Source organism: Odontesthes bonariensis, chromosome 12 (assembly GCF_027942865.1).
Source record: "Odontesthes bonariensis isolate fOdoBon6 chromosome 12, fOdoBon6.hap1, whole genome shotgun sequence".
NCBI classification, from domain to species: Eukaryota; Metazoa; Chordata; class Actinopteri; order Atheriniformes; family Atherinopsidae; genus Odontesthes; species Odontesthes bonariensis.
In genome coordinates, this window is record NC_134517.1 from 35,964,242 (window position 1) to 35,988,089 (window position 23,848).

General features: G+C 45.8%; 1 protein-coding gene across 1 annotated transcript in view; it reads right to left on the bottom strand.

Moving 5' to 3' along the window:
• Positions 1-5,965: 5,965 nt before the first annotated feature.
• Positions 5,966-23,848, bottom strand: part of LOC142396985 (uncharacterized) — a 28,389-nt gene continuing 10,506 nt past the window's right edge. Inside the window, exons 8-17 of the mRNA XM_075480304.1 lie at positions 15,795-15,935; positions 13,907-14,095; positions 13,647-13,830; positions 12,525-12,637; positions 12,283-12,417; positions 12,040-12,197; positions 10,375-10,648; positions 8,697-9,019; positions 7,608-8,582; positions 5,966-6,355 (exon numbers count right to left, since the gene is read on the bottom strand). Of these exons, the coding sequence (XP_075336419.1) occupies positions 6,097-6,355; positions 7,608-8,582; positions 8,697-9,019; positions 10,375-10,648; positions 12,040-12,197; positions 12,283-12,417; positions 12,525-12,637; positions 13,647-13,830; positions 13,907-14,095; positions 15,795-15,935 (2,751 nt within the window). The 3' untranslated portion in view covers positions 5,966-6,096. The remainder of the gene's footprint in view (positions 6,356-7,607; positions 8,583-8,696; positions 9,020-10,374; positions 10,649-12,039; positions 12,198-12,282; positions 12,418-12,524; positions 12,638-13,646; positions 13,831-13,906; positions 14,096-15,794; positions 15,936-23,848) is intronic.

The following is a 23,848-nucleotide window of genomic DNA, read 5'->3' on the forward strand; positions in this document are numbered from 1 at the left end:
CTGCTCAGAGCGGCAGGCCAGCCCGCAGGGGTCTTTATACCGCTGTGACATCATACAGGGGGGCCCCTGTGATTGGTGGGTCCTGAGCAGAGCTGCAAGGCATCATGGGAGAAAGGGGGGAGGATGGGGGGGTGGGGACACTTTTACACAACCTGTCAGCTGCTGCAGCGAAGTCAAACTCCACTGCTGAAGTTAGTCACCGATGAGCTGATCCATCACCTCCTTCTGACTCGGTCCTGCAGCAGAGAGCCATCTGAGCGCGCTCAGTCCGGAGAGGCGGGAGTTCTGATGCGGCGCCGCTCAGGACGGGCCCAGAGACGCTCCATCTGAAACATCTGAAACATCTGAAACAACGAGAAACAACAAGAAACAACGACAAACAACGAGAAACAACGAGAAACAACTGAAGAAACAAACACCCTGTCTGGGACTCTTCTTGCTCCCTTTACACACTGAAACTCCTCCAGATTCCCTGAATGCTTTAAAGGTGCCACGGCATGAAAATAAATGGAGGCTTTTATATATTTTTATAGGCTTTAGTGGTCCCCTAATACTGTATCTGAGTTTTTTCCCCCAAAATTCTGCCTTGGTGCAGAATTACAGCCAGTCCCAAAAATGAGCTTTCCTTAGGATCCTCAGAATGAGCTCTTTAGTGGGGGTGTGGCCTTACTTACGCCCGTGGTACCATGTGCAAATGTTTTGTGAATCGCTATGGCACGTAGATGGCACATTCTCATCTGATTGCTCTGGTTTGCAAAGATGCACGTACCTACGCTGGAACCATGAATGAATCATTATCCTGATGAAATGCACTGAATTTGCAGATTCATTGTTCTTCAGGAAGCTTGAAGTAGGGGGTTTTGGTCTAAAATGAGCGAGCTAACCATCTCATGGGCATGCAAACACCTCCCACAGCCCAGTTGATGCTATTAGCTGCATAGCTAACGATACAGACACTTTCTTGTGGTAACAAGCTATGTAACTATACTGTAGATACAGGAAAGCAACACCAAAGGCCAAAATGATTAAACAAAACAAACTAGATTTTAGAGGTTTGGGGCTAGTGGTGGTCAAGGTGTGGTACACACTATTTTGTAGGAAATATTTCATTTCTTCGTATAAGCTCTCCAGAGCTGCTGCCGATCACTGAAAAACTCTCTGACGCAGTGCCTAGTTACGGTTACTATGGCTACTACAGCCAACTGTCCGACGTACAGCCAATCACAATGTACTCCCATTCAAGCGTTCAGCCATATTGTGTGACGTAATCAGACGACGACAGAACCCGAGCCGATCTGGTACCTACACCCATAGACATAGGCTCTGTTCGAAACCGCATACTTCTCCTACGACTCCTACTAACTTTAACTTTTTTAAGTTCCCGGATGCATACTAGATTCTCTGAAATGTTGGGTATGCATCATGAGGTTACTACTCATACTCAAACTACCCAAGATGCAACGTAACGTGACGTCGCCGATCGTCATTTCCTGTCAAAACGGCAGTTTCAAGCTAGCTACAACGAGGGTAGGTTCACTTCCTGTTTTCAAAACAAAAGCACCAATTGTATCCTAATGGCTTTCCCTGTGATAAAAGGCAACGGGTATTTTATTTTGTGAAAATAACAGGAAGTGCGTTGCTCACTGCGGCTAGCTTTAGTAGCGCTGAATTCGTGGGAACAAAATTGTAAACAGCCGGTATTTTGTCAGGTTTTCAACACGTTGGGGATCTAAACGACTACTTTCTCTCCTGAAAATGTTTCAAATGTTGCTAAAGTTTACAGAGTTTAGAGCTTAAGAGAAATCAGCTTCAGGCCGGCTGATTTCAGCTCGGGCAGGAGCGAAATGCATTGTGGGTAAGCGCTCTGCATACTGTCTGATCGATGAGTATGTAGTATGTAGTATGTAATATGTAGTATGTAGTATGTAGTATGTAATATGTAGTATGTAATATGTAGTATGTAGTATGTAGTTTGCAGTATATAGTTTGCAGTATATAGTACTGTCTGATCGATGAGTATGCAGTTTGCAAGTATGTAGTATGTAGTATGTAGTATGTAGTATGTAGTATGTAGTATGCGGTTTCGAACACAGCCATAATATACGTAGACGCCTCATGGCGTGCTGGAATGTAACAGCGCCATATTGGGTGGGTCTCCTTGCTCTAGGCTCGCACCAGAATCAATTGGAGTCGACGGAGAGTGAACAACTATGTTCGTATTTAGTGCAGTTTACGGTTGCAATAACCGGCGCAGTATTGATACCAGATCGCGTGGGATTACCTTTCATAAGTAAGATTGAACAATAACTTTGGTTATTTTATCATATATAATATTATGTCATCCTAACTAACGTTACAGCGGGGACTGGTACTCTCTCTCATTGTCTCTTTCTGTTTTTTGTTGCTTCTTCATATTTTGAAGGTTTCCCAGTGATACAGGCTTCAGGAGGCAATGAGAAGTTGCTATAAGACGGGAGGGTTTTGTTGCGACTGAGTCGTCAAAGCTATGTAGTGAGCACTTCAGGCCTGGTGATTTTGACAGGACGGGTGAGATTGTCAGGCTTAGATATGATGCTTGTGTCATTTGTGGTGTCTGTATTTCACAAAGTAAGGCTGCACCACATCGCAAAATGAACTATCCTGGATTTACAGAGAGCCAGCGTACGCGAGAAGCTGTGCAAAACATTTTTATTTTTCAAGGGTTTCAGCTCCCCAGCCCCAGTTGCAAGCCTAACAGGGTAGTGTTATGCTGGAATGACCTGGAATTATAACCCTTATTTTTCTAGGCCTTTAAAAAAAAAATAGATGGATATATAGATACTTTATTGATGCCGAAGGATATTCAAGCATCCATTAGCAGACATAATAAAGCAATACAAATGTTTATACAATTATAAACACTTTAAAAACAATCTAAGAATTTAAAAAAACAGTTTGAAAATATAAAGTGATCAGTGAAATTCAGAAGCGCCATCACAGAGTTACATATACTGCTTCAATAAATGAGTAATAAGTCATGTAGATGAATAATGAATAAAGTATTTTTCTATTCTTTTCTATTTTATTCAATGTTTACTTCCACCATATTTATAACTCCACCATTTTTAGAGCTGTGTATATATATATATTTCTAATATATTTATAACTGCTTTTATTACTCGCCACTTTTTTTTTTATTCACGACACTTTATTTTCTTCATTGTTGTTGTTTTGTCTGTTGTTCTTGAGTGCCAACAAAATTTTTCTGTAGGAATACAAATAAAAAAATCCTTGAATCCTATATGGGAGCTTGTATGTATATGTGTTACAGAAGGGTCGTCTGTGTGTGTGTGTGTGTGTGTGTGTGTGTGTGTGTGTGTGTGAGAGAGAGAGAAATAAATTCAAATGAACAATCAAACTGGTCTCTTTGTCAAAATATAAAATTTATATTTAAATTAATTTATACATTTATCAATATGCCATAGCCTACCATGTGTCTTTGTTAAAGAGCGTAATACAAAGTCTTTCAGCATGAAAACACGTATTTTTAATCTGTGACAGCGTCCTGTATCATAACTAAATCTCTGCCGTTTGTAACAAAGCAAACCGTGTGAAAATCCTCAGTCGAAATAAATGCAGTGTGGAGGGGGCATTGGAGACCCAGCCAAGATGGCGGCCGCGCTGATACGTCAGCTCCAACAGGCAGCGTCAGTCAATGAGGCGTCTACGTATATTATGTCTCTGGCCGAGCCGATCTGGTACCTACACCGCTTATCTCTCTGCTTCTAAACCGATTCTTACCTGTTTTCACAGGAGCAGCAGCGCTTCATCCTCACACCTTTGGTGACGCGGCTGACGGCTGCTTTTCTTACCACGTCATTTCCGGTGATGTTTAACGGTCATTTCAAACGGTTCTTCTGAAATCTTCACGGGTTGCTGTGATGAAAAGTGGCTCCACGGAATAACAAAAAGGGTTCCAACCATAGATATGCATAGACATAGAAGATATGTACAGAATGGCTCGATGTGTTACGTCTGAGTTTAGAACGTCCGCACAAGTCGGCCATCTTACCACAGGGTGAGATGTCCGGGAGACAGTCAAACCTGAGGTAACCATAGTTACGGTAAGTGATCTGCTCCGACGCTATTACTCTTATCTCGCAGAAATCTCAACGTTTTTACAGTATTTTACATACTAAAAGACCCTGTGCGATATTTTATTTATTCGGTCATCTGTGCAATAATTCATGTCACTACTGTGCAATATATTTTCTATTTATGGTCAGACTATGTGCATACAATGTGTAATTAACACAAGTGTAGTGCAATATGGGCAATAACTCAACCATAGTGCTATAACTTATTTTATTTAACTCTCTTTACTTTGTATATCTTGTATAGCCTATATTCTTTTTTACACTTTGTTTTAGATTATTCTATATTAATTATATTTTAATGATATATTATGTTAAATATTCTATATTATACTGTATTTTAGATTTATAGAGATCCTATGTGTGTGTTTGGAGCTACTGGGGACTTGAATTTCCCTGAGGGAGTCATCCCAAGGGATAAATAAAGTTTAGTCATGGGGCAAATAAACGTGAAATATTTACGTTTTTATTTTAAAAAATAAATATGGACTTCGTCTGTAGTGTGATAATTAGCTTACTACTTTGATGTTTATAATAACCTAAACGTTTGACAATTAAGCAAGTTATGTCTTGAATGTTTGAATGTTTCACCATCAACACAATGTTGTCGGCGCCCCATGTACAGAGGCTATAGTCCTCGCTGCAGGTGGCCCCGGTTCGAGTCCCGCATCGGACGGCCCTGTACTGCATGTTGTTCCCCCTCTCTCTGCCCCCTGCTTCCTGTCTCTCTGAACTATCTATTAAAGGCACAAAAGCCCCCCCCCAAATATTTTTTTTTTTGTAGTAAAAAAAAAAAACCTGCGTTGATGCGCGATAAAATATTTATCGGCATTAAATAAATAACGAGTTAACGCGATAATAATGAGTTAACTCTCCCAGCCCTAGTACATAATAATATATATAATAATGTTTATAATGTCTATGGGGCCAACTGCTCTCTGCCAAACTTTAGGGCGTGTTTGCACCGGCATATCATCAGTGCAGAATGTTTAGGGTGAAAAAAAAATGGGCTATTAAAGGAAATTAGCAGAAAGGTGGGATGTTTAAAGAAATAAAACATACCGTCATTCCGACCATATGAGGGAAAAAGTGTCGGAGTGATGGATAGTTTGATAGAACACTAAGTGTTGCCATTCCAAAGCATTGTTTGCACTCCTAATCCTGAATAATCCTTAAAGTCATGACGGGAAGCTTCTCTAAGAGGGTTCAGGCTGTGTTTCTGCTTCATATTCTGTATTTGTATTTAAATTCCACTCTGAATAAACAGTCAGCAGCTGAATCAGTGATTATTTTCCACTCGGTGGGACTTTATTCCACAAAGATATTCAGGTGAAGTGAAATAAACTTTAACTGGGTTAGCTGTGTTAGACACACATTTAAAATCGGGTTAAAATATCTGTGAGAGACTCGAGCTCAGAGAGAAACATCATGATTAAAAGATGGGAACTTCCAGATTGAGGACCGTTAACTTCTCACAACCTGTGAAGACTCGGTTATATCATCATAAACTTAGCTGTACATTCTGCTTCACTGTGGACGACTCAAACTGCCATAATTAATGCAAAAATATATAAAAAAATGCAACTAAAATCAGATAAACTGATTATATAATTCATATAATCTGACATTTTCAACAGCGTCCATCTAATTTAAGATGAATTATTGTTCTCTATCATTTTTATATTTCCATTTTGGATCTCTTTACGTTTTATTTTCTCTACGTAGTCTCTGAAATCATTTAGTTCATTTATCTTATTTCTGTCGTGTGTAAATTAAATGACAAAGTAAATAATTAGGCTGTACTAACAGTTTAAGATTAAAGCCTAAATTCTTATTTTAGTTGCATTTTTGACACGAATCTTTCGACTCTGCTGGATAGATTTGCATTTATCTCAGCTGGTGGCCGTTTCGTCCCTTGGTGCATCTCGGTCCTGGCATCAGAGCACGATGGACGCGTTGGCGGTCAGAGAAGCATCAGGTAGAGCAGCCACAGCAGGACACACAGAGTCCCAAACCAGGTGGGAAAGTCCACACTGATGATGTCACACACTTCGGCCACCAGCCACTTATCACCGCCGCTGCTGTCAGCCGCCGCCCGCTGCGGGTGGTGACGGGGGGCGGCCTCTGGGTCCGCCGCCTCAGGGAGGAACAGGGGGCGCTTCCTTTGGTCGCAGCACGGTGCCAGGCGGGTGGTGCTGGCTGACGGCTCTCCATCTTTAAACCTGGAGTGACCATGATGAGAGCAGGTCAGACAGCCTCACTCTGAGCCCCCGATCACCTGACCAGATGCGTAGGGTTACTGATGTGGGTGGCGTTTAAAACTCGATGTTCCACTAACCCGTGTTCATCTGATGATTTACTAAAGCAACAATATGTTAGAATGATATCAAACTGCAACACATGTCAAAGTCTCACCAACATTTGTTTGAAGATCTGTAAAAAGGCGTCTTTCACCGGCTAATTATCATTAAATTATCATTATTATTATTATTATCTCCAGCCAGTTTGTTTGACATGCAGGACTGAACAGCTCTTTGTGCTGAATGAAGGTAAATCACTGTTTAAATCCAGGCTGAAAACAGTTCTATTTAGCCGTGCATATGACACCTGAAAGTATTTTATCTGCACTCTCTTCACTCTTGGTATCTTTAGCTAAGTTGTTGCTAAGCTAAAGAAAAAACAACAGGTCCAACCCACTGATGGAGACCTCTGAAGGTTTCTACCACACCTTCCTCTCTGCTACACTTCACCTATTATCCATCTGTAACAGCAGCTGATCTTTAATAATGATTGATACTGCAGTGATGTAATTTACCTTCAGGGATTAATAAAGTTTTATTGAACTGAAGTGGAGTAATCACCCGCAGTCTCGTGGGAATGAGTGGCCAGTGTCCTGCCAGCAGATCGGTTCATATTGGTTTGACTTGACCGTTAGAAAGTACTCAGTGTGGTTTTAATTTGGAGCATCAGGGGAGAGTTCTGATGGGCCTGTTGAGCCAAGCTATCAGATGTTTAATAGACGGTTAAGATCAGAAACGTGGGAGAAGTCTGGTTTAAACGCATGTTGGCGATCTGAGAACATCCCGACGCGCATCTAACCAGTGGGAGGTTGTAACGGGAAGACGGGCTAAAGGACAAAGAGCTTTATATTTTCCACAAATGTTGGTTCTGTTCTTTCATTTCAGGTCCGGTTCCTTCTTCTTCAGGACATCATGGACCAGCATTTTCTGGCTCTATAACAAACTGAACCGACAGTGACCATGTGATCGGTGTGAACCAGGTGTTACTTTTCAGGTTAATCTCTGTTATCCAGCAGGGTTAGCGTTCAGGTCTGATTAATGTTATGAGTAAACAACATGTGCAGTCTTAATGGCAGGTGTGAATATGACCCTAGGACAGAGCATGTGGTAAAGCAAGTGTAATTCATTTCATGAGGCTTGTGTGTTACCATGAAGCTGGTTGTATGCTACCCACCAGGTGAGCGTGGGCTCGGGGTGTCCCGTCACCTCCACCTCTAGCGTCACTGGAGAGCCCTCCATGACGGTGGCCTGAGACAGGGGCCTGGTGAAGCAGGGAGGGCCGGGTCTAGAGGCTTTTCCCTGGGGAAGAGACTCTGCCCGGGCCAGGGGAGGAGGAGGAAGAAGGGGAGGCCCCTGGATCTGAGGCGTGAGCCTGATCTCCTCACGGATGGCCGTGGGCAGACAAATGTCAGGGTCTTGGTTTGGAGTTAGTAGATGAGGTGAAGAGGAAGGAGGTGGGACATGCGGGTTAGACTGCTGAGCCAAAGCTTGGGTCTGAGCCTCAGGCTGAGGGGGGGCAGCAGACCGGGCAGGGCTGCCGGGACTCATGCCAGGGCCATGCACACACTGCTGGGCACGAGTGGAGGTCAGGGACTCGGGGAGAGGTTTGGCTGTCTGGGGGCCCTCCCTGCTGGGGAATCGGCTGCTGGTACCGATGTTCCTGGCAGTGTTTGGCTGTGGATCCCTGCGGTCTGGCTGTGAGCCTTCTGCAGGAGAGGACTGGCAGCAGGCAGTCTGCTGGGTAATTAGACTGGTGCTGCTCCTTTGAGGGGAGGCTTCTCTTAAGTTTTGGACAGAGCCAATGTCCCGATGGAGCGACTGTGTCAAACCGATGTTTTCAGGATTTACAGTTTTGCTTTGAGGACAATCGAAGTTGCATTTGTGGAGCTCAGCATCTCCTACAGGGGTGTTGGAGCTGTGGAGGTCTGGGTTTGGACCTTTGGCCCGGGGAGTCGAGACACTTTGGTGGAGGGAATCGTCTTTAGTGCTGTTCTGGTGGACTGGGTTAGATCCGCAGGGTTTTCTTGATTCAGAGTTATTTAGGGAGAGGTCAGCACCCCGGGGGAAGCTACCACTGGTGGTCTCTGTGGTTCTCAGGATGGTGCACAGAGTGCTGGTGAAGAGTCTTGGACTGGATTCTGATCCGAACCTTTAGCACAGAACAGAAACAGCATCTTACATCTGGAGGGCAAGATAACGAGCTACACCTTTTACCCAGAAACCAAAATGATCGTGTGTCGAAGCGGCCTGCACTCATACAGACCTGGTGCTGCTGTGAAGACTGATGGAAGGCGTTGGACAACTCTCTCTCTGGGTGGACTTTTGTGGGATGGCGCCAGTAGCAGCCCCAGTTCCAGCCTGTTCTGCCTGGGCTTGGTCCTGGTGGCTGTACTGGCTAATGTGGACGCTGTGGGAACTGAAACAGAAGCTCTCCTCAACGTCTGACTGGAACATGTTGGACTCTGGCGTCTCTGCCAACGGCGGCAGGGAAATGTCATCAGGTGATACACACTCGTATTCGTCGTTGGACAGAGAATCCTCCGTCATCGCCTCTTGTTGTCGGAACTCTGCCTCTGCTGAAGCATTCTGGGTAAAAAAAACACAGTGTTAGCCTGATGAGCTGCTTGTATGCAACATTACCAAACTTACTGGACATACCGTGACATAGTTAGGTTTTCGGGCAACAGTACAGGGTGGGACGTAATTTTTTTTATTTATTTTTTTAATTCTTTTTTTGGGAGAGAGGGGGAAAGACATGCAGCAAATGCGTCCGATGTGGGACACGAACCGGGGCCAGCTGCAGCGAGGACTGTAGCCTCTGTACATGGGGCACCTGCTCAACCCACTACCCCACCGACCACCCCAGGACGTCATTTCTTCTAAATAAATAGCGTGAAATAACACAAAACCAAAGAAAGCGTGGTGATAATACGCCAAATGCCTTCCAGTGCAATAACTATGCTGAGACCAGGCCGCTTGATGGTGTTGGTCACTACTTCCAAACCACATTTGGAGCTGTGTTGAAAGGTGATTGAGTTCCTACAGATGCAGGGATCCTTTCAAGATAGTTTGAATCAAGACTTCATTTAGGACATGCAGCAGAGCATCATCAGCATAGAGAAGGACTGCTGTGTTAAAGTGATGGTTCGGAGTAGATACACCCTAGGGTCATTTGAACCGTGATATCCAGCCAAGTAGCCCACCCGAAGTTTTTCCGATATTGGCTGAACATCAGCTGAGTTACTGAGTTATCCCGAATAGCTTAGTACAAGTGCTAACGGACCCTGGCAGTATCTCCAAAATTACCACACTAAAATCACATGTCATGACACCAAACTTCTACAGTAGTACAAGTATGGTCTGTACTCACAAAACGATGCATTTGGAAGTTTGAAAATAGTCCAGGAGTTTATTATTATCAACACAAGCCTGATAGCTTCTCTGCTGCTAAAGCTGCGTCGACGTCACTTCCTTGATCTGGAGCTTCAATGTAAGATGAGGGTTGATCTACTACTGTAGACAACAAAGTATATGCTATATTCTACATTAATTTTTATGTTGTAGAGTTGTGAATTTATTTTATCAATGGAGAAATTGAGCAGCCTTGCTTTGTTGTCGACAGTAGTAGATCAACCCTCATCTTACTTTGAAGCTCCCAGATCAAGGAAGTGATGTCGACGTCATGGCATGTGATTTTAGTGTGGTAATTTTGGAGATACTACCAGTGTCCGTTAGCGCTTGTACTAAGCTATTCGGGATAACTCAGTAACTCAGCTGATGTTCGGCCAATATCGGAAAAACTTCGGGTGGGCTACTTGGCTGGATGTCACGGTTCAAATGACCCTAGGGTGAATCTACTCCGAACCATCACTTTAAAGATGTGCTCTAAAGTAGCCTAAAAAAATAAAGGAAAGTGAGGCTTTATGGTTCAATTTAGTAACCTGTGGGGGTATTGTGTTGGATCCACAGGAAGTGGAAGCCGCCCGTTGTCCCTTTTCTTGCATCTCCTTCTTCTGAAACTCTTTCTGGATGTCAGAGAACGATGGGCCGATGACAGATGGGGAGGGTCCGGCCTGAGGCTCAGCGGCGACGGGCGGCGATCGGCTGTGAACAGCGTGGAGCTTTCGGTCGGCCTCCACAGGGGAGCAGGAGATGCTGAGGGTGTGGTGGGAGGAGTAGGAGGAGGTGAAAATCTCCCTTTGTGTCTGTCCGAGTCTGAAGGAGAAACAATGTCACCTGAACGACTTCTTCATAACGATAATGATAATAATAGTAATAACAAATGTATTCACATGGCACCTTTTTATTAAGGTTTAAAAGACCAGGAAGAAGAAACTGTGAAACAAACAATTACAACTTAAAGATGAGACGAGAAACGAACAACGGGGAATAAAAGTGTAAAATATCAAAAGCAATCGATAAAAGACGAAGGTCACATGAATGTAAATCTATAAGAATTGGTTTTAAGAAGTGATTTCAAATTATTTACTGATTCTGTGAGCCTTATTTCCTCAGGCAGGTTAACCCCTAACTCAGGGCCAGACCCATTAAAGGTGATCAGTAAAATGTTAAAACATTCAGAAAGCCAGTGCAGGGCAGCCAGGATTGGGCTGCTGGGACATGTCTGTTAGTACCAGAGGGTGGGACATGTCTGTTAGTACCAGAGGGAGGCCCAGAGGGAGGCCCCAGAGGGAGGCCCCAGAGGGAGGCCCCAGAGGGAGGCCCAGAGGGAGGCCCCAGAGGGAGGCCCCAGAGGGAGGCCCCAGAGGGAGGCCCCAGAGGGAGGCCCAGATGGAGGCCCAGAGGGAGGCCCAGAGGGAGGCCCCAGAGGGAGGCCCAGAGGGAGGCCCAGAGGGAGGCCCCAGAGGGAGGCCCAGAGGGAGGCCCCAGAGGGAGGCCCAGAGGGAGGCCCCAGAGGGAGGCCCCAGAGGGAGGCCCCAGAGGAAGGCCCAGAGGGAGGCCCAGAGGGAGGCCCCAGAGGGAGGCCCAGAGGGAGGCCCCAGAGGGAGACCCCAGAGGGAGGCCCAGAGGGAGGCCCAGAGGGAGGCCAAGATGGAGGCCCAGATGGAGGCCCCAGAGGGAGGCCCCAGAGGGAGGCCCAGAGGGAGGCCCAGAGGGAGGCCAAGATGGAGGCCCAGATGGAGCCCCAGATGGAGGCCCAGATGGAGACCCAGAGGGATGCCAAGATGGAGGCCCAGAGGGAGTCCCAGAGGGAGGCAGGAGAATAATCCAGGCTGGAGAACATGAACACGGAGGTTTTCGGGTGACATTAATGGACCAAGATTATTTAGATTTAGAATTATTTTTGGAACCGACATTAAAATCCAGCAGCGAAGGCCTCTTGAGTCATGTGGTCTCAGTGGAAGGTATATCTGCGTTGTCCATTTATCGATGAAAGTTGGGACGCATGATGGCTCTGCGGCCGTGGCTAAAGTGTTCGAGACATCATCCCGACAGTCTGCGTTACGGTTTCTGTGTTAGGTTTTCGATGTCTGGTGTTTTATTCAAGTTTTTATCCCAAAATGAAGACATAAAGACAGAAAACCACCGACAGTCCTGAGAGAAGAAGTCACATAACTTATTTCAAAGTGATGTTCGGTACCAACCTGCTCTCTGATTGGACTTCCTGTCTGTCCGTATCCTGGCTGGAACTCTTCTGTAACGGTGGCTTCCGATTGGCTGCAGCCTGCTTCCTCACAGGAGCCTCCTTCCTATCATGCTCAGCGGTCAGTTCGGGGGTGTGGCCCGTCTCTTTTAGTTCATACTGGAAACACAACAATGATTATCTTATAATATGAAGCACAGGCCCAAATAAAGGACTTCTGAGTGTTTTCTGTGTTTATTTTAACCATGTCAGCCGTCTCCTGTGTGCTGCAGTTATCCTCCTCTTTCTTCTTTTTCATCTTCCTCTTTTCCTTCGTCTTCTTCTTCTCTTCCATCTCTTTTATCTCCTTCTCTTCGTCATTCTGCTTCAGATTGTCCAGCTGAAAACACCACAGGGATGCTAAAGAAGGGATGCACTCTGACTCGGTGTCATCAGAGCGTGAAGCAGAGAAACTTCCAGCAGAGTTTGTTCACATGTTTGAGTCACCTTCAGCTTGGCCTCCAGCTCCATCAGACCGTCGCTCAGCTCCCTGATGGACGCCACCATCTCTGAGTGTTTACCGACCGTCTTCTCGATGTAGCGCCGCCCCTCCTCCACCCCTGAAGCACAATTTATTTCATTCAGACGCTTTTAAGTCATTTCCACTATGTGTTGTAAATTTTACAATTATGGACAAAACTTGAACTTTTCTAAGAAATCTTGATATTTTCCCTCAAGACTCAAGACTCAAATATTTGGTTCCTTGTTACTATTAAATAATTTAACATCTTAAATTAAATCTAAGCAGATGAGAAGAGAAACAAATTTATGTGTTAATGAGTTGAAAGAGGAGACGTCTAGGATGCAGAGCAGGAACAAATGGAGACAAAGGAGGAGGAAGTTTAAACCATTTGTTCCCCTGATCATCATGGGAAATGTGAGATCATTGGTGGATAAAATGGACGAGCTTGGAGCCCTGATGAGGACACAGCAGGAATATCAGGCAGATGCCTGGCTGCAGGAACAGCTCTAACAGCTCTCTGCTCAGCTTTAAGACTATTCGGGCAGACAGAGACTGCAGACAGAGCGGTAACTGGAAAGGAGGAGGATCACAGAGCTGGTTAACAACAGATGCTGTAATCCTGGACATGTCACTGAGATGGAGCGACTCTGCAGCCCAGATGTTGAACTGCTGGCTGTGAGCTTCTGTCCATGTTGTCTGCTGAGAGAGTTCACCTGAGTTACCTGCTGACGCTGTGTGTAACATCATCAGCTGAGCTGTTGCTAAGCTACAGAAACAACAGCCCAACCCCTCCCAATCTCCAGCTCAAACTAATGACAATGCACCCAGATTCGGGCAGATGTCCCGTCTTTCTCCCCTCCCTTACTGACCCGGAGGCGTACCCATATCTTCTCTGTACTTTAACACATGACAACAAAGGTGCATCAGTTAAAGCTTGAGCTTAATAAGAGGCTGGAGGCCAAACGGGCTGCAGGATGACAGCCGGCATGCAGCGGTTCCCTTTGTGTCGGAAAGTGATGGCACAATAAAAACATGAAGGTCTCTTGAACAGGTGTGAGTTTGTGACGGGTTGGAAACGGGGGGCGTCCCGTCCCGTCGTTGCCCACCGTGCAGTCGGACAGCCAGCTCGGTGATCTGACTGATCCTCTCCTCCTGCTGGGGCACCGTGGGCCACACGAACTTCTCAAACTGACGGTAGAGGACGGAGACGGCCTCTGTGCTGCGACACTCCAAGGAAAACTTTCCGACCCGAGCGATGGTGGCGCTCGCCTCCTCGCACCAGAACTGATACTGTGGACGCAGAGCAACGGGTAAATCACTGACTGACAGGTGGACAGACGCTGTTCCACTGGAACGGCGGCCGTACCTCCTCCATGGCCTGCTGCAGCCTGCAGGTCATGTCCAGGGTTTTCTGGTGTTCGCAGACGCTTCGCTCAAACTCTCCCATCTGTCTGTGCAGCTCATTGGCCGCGTCCTCCACCTGCCGGGCCACGCCCCCATCCTTCACCTCCAGGCCCAGCCGGGCCGTCGCACCGTGAACACGTTTCCTGAGCGCCTGCAGTTTAAACACAAAGACAGAGGCTGTGTTCGAAACCGCATACTTCTCCTACTACTCCTACTAACTTTTTGAGTTAGTATGCGAGTTTGAGTAAGGAGAAGTTCCCGGATGCATACTAGATTCTCCGAAATGTTGGGTATGCATCATGAGGTTACTACTCATACTCAAACTGCCCAAGATGCAACGTAACGTGACGTCGCCGATCGTCATTTCCTGTCAAAACGGCAGTTTCAAGCTAGCTACAACGAGGGTAGGTTCACTTCCTGTTTTCAAAACAAAAGCACCAATTGTATGGTAATGGCTTTCCCTATGATAAAAGGCAACGGGTATTTTATTTTGTGAAAATAACAGGAAGTGTGTTGCTCACTGCGGCTAGCTTTAGTAGCGCCGAATTTGTGAGAACAAAATTGTAAATAGCCGGTATTTTGTCAGGTTTTCAACACGTTGGGGATCTAAACGACTACTTTCTCTCCTGAAAATGTTTCAAATGTTGCTAAAGTTTACAGAGTTTAGAGCTTAAGAGAAATCAGCTTCAGGCCGGCTGATTTCGGCTCGGGCAGGAGCGAAATGCATTGTGGGTAAATGCTCTGCATACTGTCTGATCGATGAGTATGCAGTATGCAGTATGTAGTATGTAGTATGGAAGTATGTAGTATGTAGTATGTAGTATGTAGTATGCAGTATGCAGTATGTAAGTATGTAAGTATGTAGTATGTAGTATGCAGTATGTAAGTATGTAGTATGTAGTATGCAGTATGGAAGTATGTAGTATGTAGTATGCAGTATGCAGTATGTAAGTATGTAGTACAGAAGTATGTAGTATGCAGTATGTAAGTATGGAAGTATGTAGTATGGAAGTATGTAGTATGTAGTATGTAAGTATGTAAGTATGTAGTATGTAGTATGCAGTATGTAGAATGTAGTATGCAGTATGTAGTATGCAGTATGTATTATCCAGTATGTAGTATGCAGTATGCAGGATGTAGTATGCACTATGCAGTATGCAGTATGCAGTATGCAGGATGTAGTATGCAGTATGCAGGATGTAGTATGCAGTATGCAGTATGTAGTATGTAGTATGCAGTATGTAGAATGTAGTATGCAGTATGTAGTATGCAGTATGTAGTATCCAGTATATAGTATGCAGTATGCAGGATGTAGTATGCACTATGCAGTATGCAGTATGCAGGATGTAGTATGCAGTATGCAGGATGTAGTATGCAGTATGCAGTATGTAGTATGCAGTATGTAGTATGTAGTATGCAGTATGTAGTATCCAGTATGTAGTATGCAGTATGCAGGATGTAGTATGCACTATGCAGTATGCAGTATGCAGTATGCAGGATGTAGTATGCAGTATGCAGGATGTAGTATGCAGTATGCAGTATGTAGTATGCAGTATGCAGTATGTAGTATGTAGTATGCAGTATGCAGTATGTTGTATGCAGTATTTAGTATGCAGTATGTAGTATGCAGTATTTAGTATGCTGTATTTAGTATGCAGTATGCAGTATGTAGTATGCAGTATGCAGTATGTGGTATGCAGTATGCAGTATGCAGTATGCAGTATTTAGTATGCAGTATGTAGTATGTAGTATGTAGTATGCGGTTTCAAACACAGCCAGAGCCTCAGAGGGGTCAGGTGACCACAGCGTCCAGGTGAAGCTTTTTAGAAGTGGTGCCGTTAGTTCCGTACCTGCAGCTTCTCCTCATACAGCTCCACCTGCTGCAGCTGGTTCCGGACGGCCTTCATGTTCCTGGTTCTGTCGTTTCGCTTCAGGTAGTTGAACTTCGTGTTGCTGAAGCGCCTTTTCAGCTCCTTAAAAGAGTTGTGAAGCTGAAAGATGAAGAGACAGAAAGTCGTAAAGCTGTGTTCAGACCTCAGTCTGAGCTTCATGGACTGAAGTCCAGCTGTCGGCCGTTTAGTCCAAGATTTCAGAGATTTATTACCAATAAAATGTGAAACTGTATAATCTCAGCGCCATTAACTTGTACTTGGATACAAAGTATTTATAGAGAAAAGGGTATTTTCATTCAAATCAAAGCAAATTGATTCGTATAATACATTTCATGTACAAAACAATTCAAAGTGCTTCACATAAAGTAAAAGCATTGCAGCAGCGAGTGGAATAAGCATTAAAAATACATAAAAGAATATAAAGAGAAACAAATAAAATAATTTAAATGAATTTAAAAACAAGCAACAGTCCAGATAAATTAAAAATTAATTATATTCAGTTTTTATATTCATTAATTATATAATAGCTTATATTCAGACCCATATTTATTGAAAACATCTCTGCTGAAATGTCTTTCTGTGAACAAACAGCTGTTTGTGCTTTTAACTGAGACGTACGGGATGCGAGCGCAGCGCCCTGCAGGCGCGTGTTGGGCTGGGAATGTTTCGACAGGAATAATCACTGAAATCTGACACCAGACCAGCTTTTCCAGTCTCCAAAGGATCAGGAAAAATTGGCGTCTTTGTTTAATTCTGAACAGAAATTCTATGAACAGATGAGGTTGTTCCAGTTGAATAGTTCCAGCCTGAGGTTGTGTTTTTAGGCCTTGTGTCGGGACATCAGCCGGCCTCAGTTGTCTGGTCTGCAGCTGCTGCAGAGCTGCATTAAGGAAACCCCTCTGAGCCCTGCTGAACCTTTCTGCCTCCAAACAAAAGCTTTTCCTCGCTCCAGGTTAGTCCAGAAAGGAGATGGCGCCTTTAAAGCTTCAGAACATTTTGCTGTCAGTGACACATTCTCCATAACTTATATCTTCTCTCTTGTATCTTTCTGTTCTTAGCCTTTAACTTTAGCCACATTCCCACTGTAGGAACCTTCTGCAGTTCCTAGAACCTTTTCAGGAACGGGGCCGTTTTTTCCCCTCATTCGCACATACAGGAACTAGAGACCACGGCCCTCAGGAACTTGGGACCATGTCCCTAAGGAACTAGGGACCATCGCCCTCAGGAACTAGGGACCACGGCCCTCGGGAACTAGGGACCACGGCCACCAGGAACTCGGGACCATGTCCCTAAGGAACTAGGGACCATCGCCCTCAGGAACTAGGGACCACGGCCCTCGGGAACTAGGGACCATCGCCCTCGGGAACTAGGGACCACGGCCACCAGGAACTCGGGACCATGTCCCTCAGGAACTAAGGACCATCACCCTCAGGAACTAGGGACCATCGCTCTCAGGAACTAGGGACCACGGCCCTCAGGAACTAGGGACCACGGCCCTCGGGAACTAAGGACCATCGCCCTCGGGAACTAGGGACCATCGCCCTCGGGAACTAGGGACCATCGCCCTCGGGAACTAGGGACCACGGCCCTCAGGAACTAGGGACCACGGCCCTCAGGAACTAAGGACCACGGCCCTCAGGAACTAGGGACCACGGCCCTCGGGAACTAAGGACCACGGCCCTCGGGAACTAAGGACCATCGCCCTCGGGAACTAGGGACCATCGCCCTCGGGAACTAGGGACCACGGCCACCAGGAACTCGGGACCATGTCCCTCAGGAACTAAGGACCATCACCCTCAGGAACTAGGGACCATCGCTCTCAGGAACTAGGGACCACGGCCCTCAGGAACTAGGGACCACGGCCCTCGGGAACTAAGGACCATCGCCCTCGGGAACTAGGGACCATCACCCTCGGGAACTAGGGACCATCGCCCTCGGGAACTAGGGACCACGGCCCTCAGGAACTAGGGACCACGGCCCTCAGGAACTAAGGACCACGGCCCTCAGGAACTAGGGACCACGGCCCTCGGGAACTAAGGACCACGGCCCTCGGGAACTAAGGACCATCGCCCTCGGGAACTAGGGACCATCGCCCTCGGGAACTAGGGACCATCGCCCTCGGGAACTAGGGACCACGGCCCTCAGGAACTAGGGACCACGGCCACCAGGAACTCGGGACCATGTCCCTCAGGAACTAAGGACCATCGCCCTCGGGAACTAGGGACCATCGCCCTCAGGAACTAGGGACCATCGCCCTCGGGAACTAGGGACCATCGCCCTCGGGAACTAGGGACCATTTCAGCTCCTTCTCCTCAGCTGGGTCTGTTCTGGGTTCCATAGCAACACATCTGACGGAGCTGTTTGGTGGTTGGTAGCTCCGCCCCTTGTCATGTCTGTTGGTTTCCTTAGCTAGGAAATTGTTTTTGAATTGGCTCTATATGAACGAATTGGATTATTTTATGAATAATTATGATTACAATTAATTGAATTCCAATTGGCTTGAATTGGACTTTATTATCTAAGTGCCTTGAGATGACATTTGTTGTATTTGGCGCTATATAAATAAAAATTAATTGAATCAAGGTCCCGACTCATGTGGGAATGCAAACTGAAACAGTTCCCCCTGGGGAAGGGCGGTTATTAGAACTGCGTTCTTAGAACTGCTCTGTCCGAATGCGGCCTTTGTGTCCCTTTAACAGCCATCACTGATGTTTCCTGATGTTTCCTGATCCACTTGTTTTACTCTTCTCGTCCCTTCATGTTGGGTTGTTTTAACTGCGCTTCATAAATGAAGCAGACTGAGTTTCTTCTTCTGCACAGTGCAGTGCAGTTCAGATACAATCTGAAAACCTGCTGGATATCCAGCCCCAACATGTGGAAATAAATGGTGTCTGCAGCTGCTCGGCCTCTGACAGCAGGTCAGGGATCAGACCACGGCTCCGCCTCCGGAGCATTTAACAGTAAACCTCAGTTTTCTTTTCATTAGTCACTGCAGTCAGGAGGATTCTGCTGGCACCTCTGAAGCAGCTCAACAACATCTGGATGTCGTGTGGACATTCACAGGCTCCAGAGGATGAAGCCAGCTGTTGCTGGCTAGGGATGGGAATTGATAAGTTCCATTTTCTGCTTAACGATTCGGTTCTTTGTCGGTTCCCTTATCGATTCTCATTTGGAGAAAAAGGACAACAAACCGGTCGATTAGCATCAACTTTGTTTAGTTTAGAAGTAACACGAGTCATGACCTCACAAACCCAACAACGGTGAGGTCCACATTGGTCTATCCTGGCCTGGGTAATTTAACTCTTCCTGCTCTGGTGAAAGGAGAAGCTGGAGGTAGAGGTGAACTGGGGGTAGTACCACCAGCCTCTGGCTCTGAGCCAGTCAGGCTCTGTCTCTCATGATTTCATCTAAATGTAATGCCTGAGAAGGCATTCATTTAACCTTAACCGTTACTAACAGCAGCTTTTACAATGAGGCAAATGGTGCTAACATGATAGGCAGTGTTTGTTAGTTAGTTAGTGACCTGCAGTGTTAGCCGAGGACATGCTAACGCTGCTAACGTTGCTGGGTTCAGATTCACCAACGTTAGTCCGGAGCAGATCGAAAACGCGACATTCATTCATAGTTATTGCATGTTGGTAGTATTTCCTCCCTTTGGTGAAATATTCACTTTGCAAGTTGCCTTGTTGTCGTCTTTTTTAGGGATGTGTAACCAAACTTTCGAGCGTTTGTACCGCTTGGGCGCCATGTTTACTGCTGGCTGCTGGCTGCGCTGGACTCGCCACGCAACGCTGCGTGGTGACGTCATTCGCGCCCACTGGAATCGATAAGGGAATCGTTTGCAAAATCGCCGAACGATTCCAAGGAATTGAAACACTGGGAACCGGTTCTCAACAAGAACCGGTTTTCGATTCCCATCCCTAATCATAACAGGGTTCTGCTCAGCTTGTTGTTGATGTAGCTGCTTCCAGATGGAGCTTTGAGCGGATTTATTTTTAGAGCAGCAGGACATTTCTGCCTCGGATGGAAGGTGTCGGGTGGCGGATCTGTCAGCTGAGGGCAGCTGAGCGAGACGGCGGCCTCCGTCTGAACAGAGCAGAGGCCCGGCGGGTCGCACCGATCTTCCAACACCGAGGCGGAGGGGGGGGCCGGGGAAACCCGGGATGAGTCAGAGGGAGGAGCTCTAAAAAGACAAAGGTCACATTTATCTGCAGAATGAGTCATGAGGGAACAGTGACTTCACCTGAAGCGCCTTAAAGTGGCACCAGGAGCTCAGACAGGAACCACTGAGGGCTCTCAGGACATTAAACAACCATAAAGCTCATCAAGGAAATGAGACCCCGACAAAAAGTACCAAATCTTTTCCAGAAGTTCCATAAAGCAGTGGTTTTCAAAGTGGGGGCCACCAGGGGGGCCTCAGAAAATTTGAGTGAAGATAAGAAAAAAATGCAAAAATAAAAAAATTTAATTAATTTTTTTTAAACATAAAAAATTGTCTCATTTTTTTAAATCAGTATTGTAAAATACAATTTAAAATAATATATCATATGGAAATGTTGTTTGCCATGCTTGTCTTTCTGATTGGCTGCCAGTCAAAACATGGTAGACCTGGCGGTTTGCGCCTGTTCTGAAGCTGCTCTGCTCCTCAAGCTAGCGTGTAGCTAGCTTAGCCAAAATGGACAGATTTTTGACTTGGAAGAGACTGAAAGAACTGGCCGACTAAAATCAGAAAGTATGAGGCAGCATACATTAAGTTTGGCTTTACAGCCGTACAGAAAAATGCGTCCTCTGTCTGGAGACCCTCTCAAATGAGCGTTTAAAACGTTCGAAACTTCAGCGTCACTTGATACAAAAACATCCGTCAGAGTCCGAAAAAACGGTCGACTTCTTCTGACGTAAAGAAGAGCATTTAGTCAGGCTGCATTCACACGGCGAGCTACTGTCAGTGAAGCAAAGAAAGAAAATACGTTCTAAAAGTTGATGTTTCTTTATATATTTTGTAGCATTGTCTGTGGTTTGCAAAGGGCCAGAAGCTAATACTGTTTGGGGGCCTTGGCATGGAAAGGTTTGGGAACAACTGTTCTAGACTACCGCTCATTTCCATGTCAACTTAGTGGAGTGGACTCTGGGCCTCATTGTCACGTCAACTTGCTGCTGAGTCATACAGGAGGGGGGGGTAGACTGATCCCAGGCCACAACACAAGCTGCTTCCAATCCAAATAAACTGTATTTCATTCCTAAAATGAACATAGACCCATATACCTTCATGTAATTAACTGGGTTATGTTGAAAACTGTAAAAAAAATTGAAAAAAATCTATGCAGCCATCTACGTGAATGTGTTTACGTCACGTGACTCCGGTTGATTGACGGGTGAACGGGCGGTGTTAATGGGAAAAGCAAAGGTAATAATGTGGAGTCATCATGGATCATCATCATGGGGAAAGACCAAAGAAGTTTAGAAAGAGAAGAAGAGGAGAAACGGGCAGAAGATAAAGGGATGCAGATTTCTATGACTGACGTAGGCTATAGGCTATCTGTTAGCCTCTTGCTAACATGTTGCTATTAGCCACGGCTGTGTTTGATTTTTAGTTTTACTGAAATAGAATAAGAATTGAGGCATCATGTCATGCAGCGAATTTCACCCAAAGGCAACCTGGTGTAGTTTGTGTTTGCAACACAACAAGAAGTCCCGACTGGATTATTTTTATTGTTATGAGCTATATGCTAAATTAAATAACTTAAATAACTTCTAATATACATTAACATGGCATTTTGTTAGCTGCATGTGGTATATTTTTGTACCTTTTTTTGTATTTAAGATTAATATATAATAAAATAATACAAATAATATAATAATATATAAAATAATATAATAATATGATATAAATAATAATAATATAATAATTGTTGTGTTGGTGGGGGTAAGACTTTTTTTTTGGGGGGGGGGGGGGTGACACCTTTCAGTGATGAAGGGGAGATGTGTGACTGGTGGAATATCGGGTCTTATTAATACTGCCTCAAGTTTTAATTGTTGTGGAAATGAGAATGAAATATCTTTTCTGTTCCGTTTAAAAACAGTTCTATCTGCGGACCAAAGACGGCCATCTTATTTCCCCCATGAGTCAGCTGTGTTCCCACCATCATGAGAACTGTTTTCAGAGCTCGGCCACCTCCTCCGGCGGCTCCGCTGTGACAGAGCAAAGCTCGGGCTCCAGTTTCTGCTGCCATCCACACACTTTATGGCCCCCCAGTGAAATCTAAAAGCGTCCGGCTGACTCGGGTTATAATTAGCCTCTGAACGAACCGAGCGAGCAGCTGCTGCAGATCGCAGTCGGCCGTCAGACGGAAGGCTTTCATCGTGTTTCATACGTCGCTTTCAGGAAAAGTTTCTACAGATCTGTGGCGTGGGAGGAAAACCACTCCACACAAGCAACAGTTATGAGATAAAAGTCAGCTTTCACTTGTTTTCTGCCATGAAACCCCGCCCACCCCACCACAGGCCCCGCCCCCACACCACAGGCCACGCCCCCATACCACAGGCCCCGCCCACCACACCAGCACTTATAGGGGCATGTGATTGTGTTTCATAAGCACCCAAAATAGATTCCAATCAACAACACTCAAACTCTTCTCTCGCTACAACCCCTCTGATCACGTCTGACTCCAGAACTCACCTGTCCTGAGAAACACCTGAGAGGAGGCCTGTGATTGGCCGAATCCTCCGTCACATGTTGCACCATCGTATCTTAAAGATCTCACAGAGCCTTCAGTTATCAGGCCCCTCTCTGTGGAACCAGCTGCCAGTTTGGGAGGCAGAGCCTTCAGTTATCAGGCCCCTCTCTGTGGAACCAGCTGCCAGTTTGGGAGGCAGAGCCTTCAGTTATCAGGCCCCTCTCTGTGGAACCAGCTGCCAGTTTGGGAGGCAGAGCCTTCAGTTATCAGGCCCCTCTCTGTGGAACCAGCTGCCAGTTTGGGAGGCAGAGCCTTCAGTTATCAGGCCCCTCTCTGTGGAACCAGCTGCCAGTATAGGAGGCAGAGCCTTCAGTTATCAGGCCCCTCTCTGTGGAACCAGCTGCCAGTATAGGAGGCAGAGCCTTCAGTTATCAGGCCCCTCTCTGTGGAACCAGCTGCCAGTTTGGGAGGCAGAGCCTTCAGTTATCAGGCCCCTCTCTGTGGAACCAGCTGCCAGTTTGGGAGGCAGAGCCTTCAGTTATCAGGCCCCTCTCTGTGGAACCAGCTGCCAGTTTGGGAGGCAGAGCCTTCAGTTATCAGGCCCCTCTCTGTGGAACCAGCTGCCAGTTTGGGAGGCAGAGCCTTCAGTTATCAGGCCCCTCTCTGAGGAACCAGCTGCCAGTTTGGGAGGCACAGCCTTCAGTTATCAGGCCCCTCTCTGTGGGACCAGCTGCCAGTTTGGGAGGCAGAGCCTTCAGTTATCAGGCCCCTCTCTGTGGAACCAGCTGCCAGTTTGGGAGGCAGAGCCTTCAGTTATCAGGCCCCTCTCTTGTGGAATAAGCTGCCAGTAAGTGTCCGGGAAGCAGACACCCTTTCCACTTTTAAGACCAGGCTTAAAACTTTCCTTTCTGATAAAGCTTATAGTTAGGGATGGCTCAGGTGATCCTGACACATCCCATAGTTAAGCTGCTATAGGCCCAGCCTGCTGGGGGGCCTCATCTGTCACACCTTTCCTCACTTTACTCTCTTTATGTATATGTGACATTATTGTGGTCATCAACTCGTGTTTATGAAACTTTTTGAATTGGCTCTATATGAATTAATTGAATTATTTTGATAATAATTATGATTACGATGAATTGAATTCCAATTGGCTTGAATTGGACTTTATTTTTTAAGTGCTTTGAGATGACATTTGTTGTATTTGGCGCTATATAAATAAAAATGAATTGAACCTGTAAAACCTGACGGTGACGGAGGAGTCGGGCTTCCTCTCAGGTCACTGGAGACCACCTGATTGAGATTCTTTTAATAATCTCACAGTTTTATAACTATTTA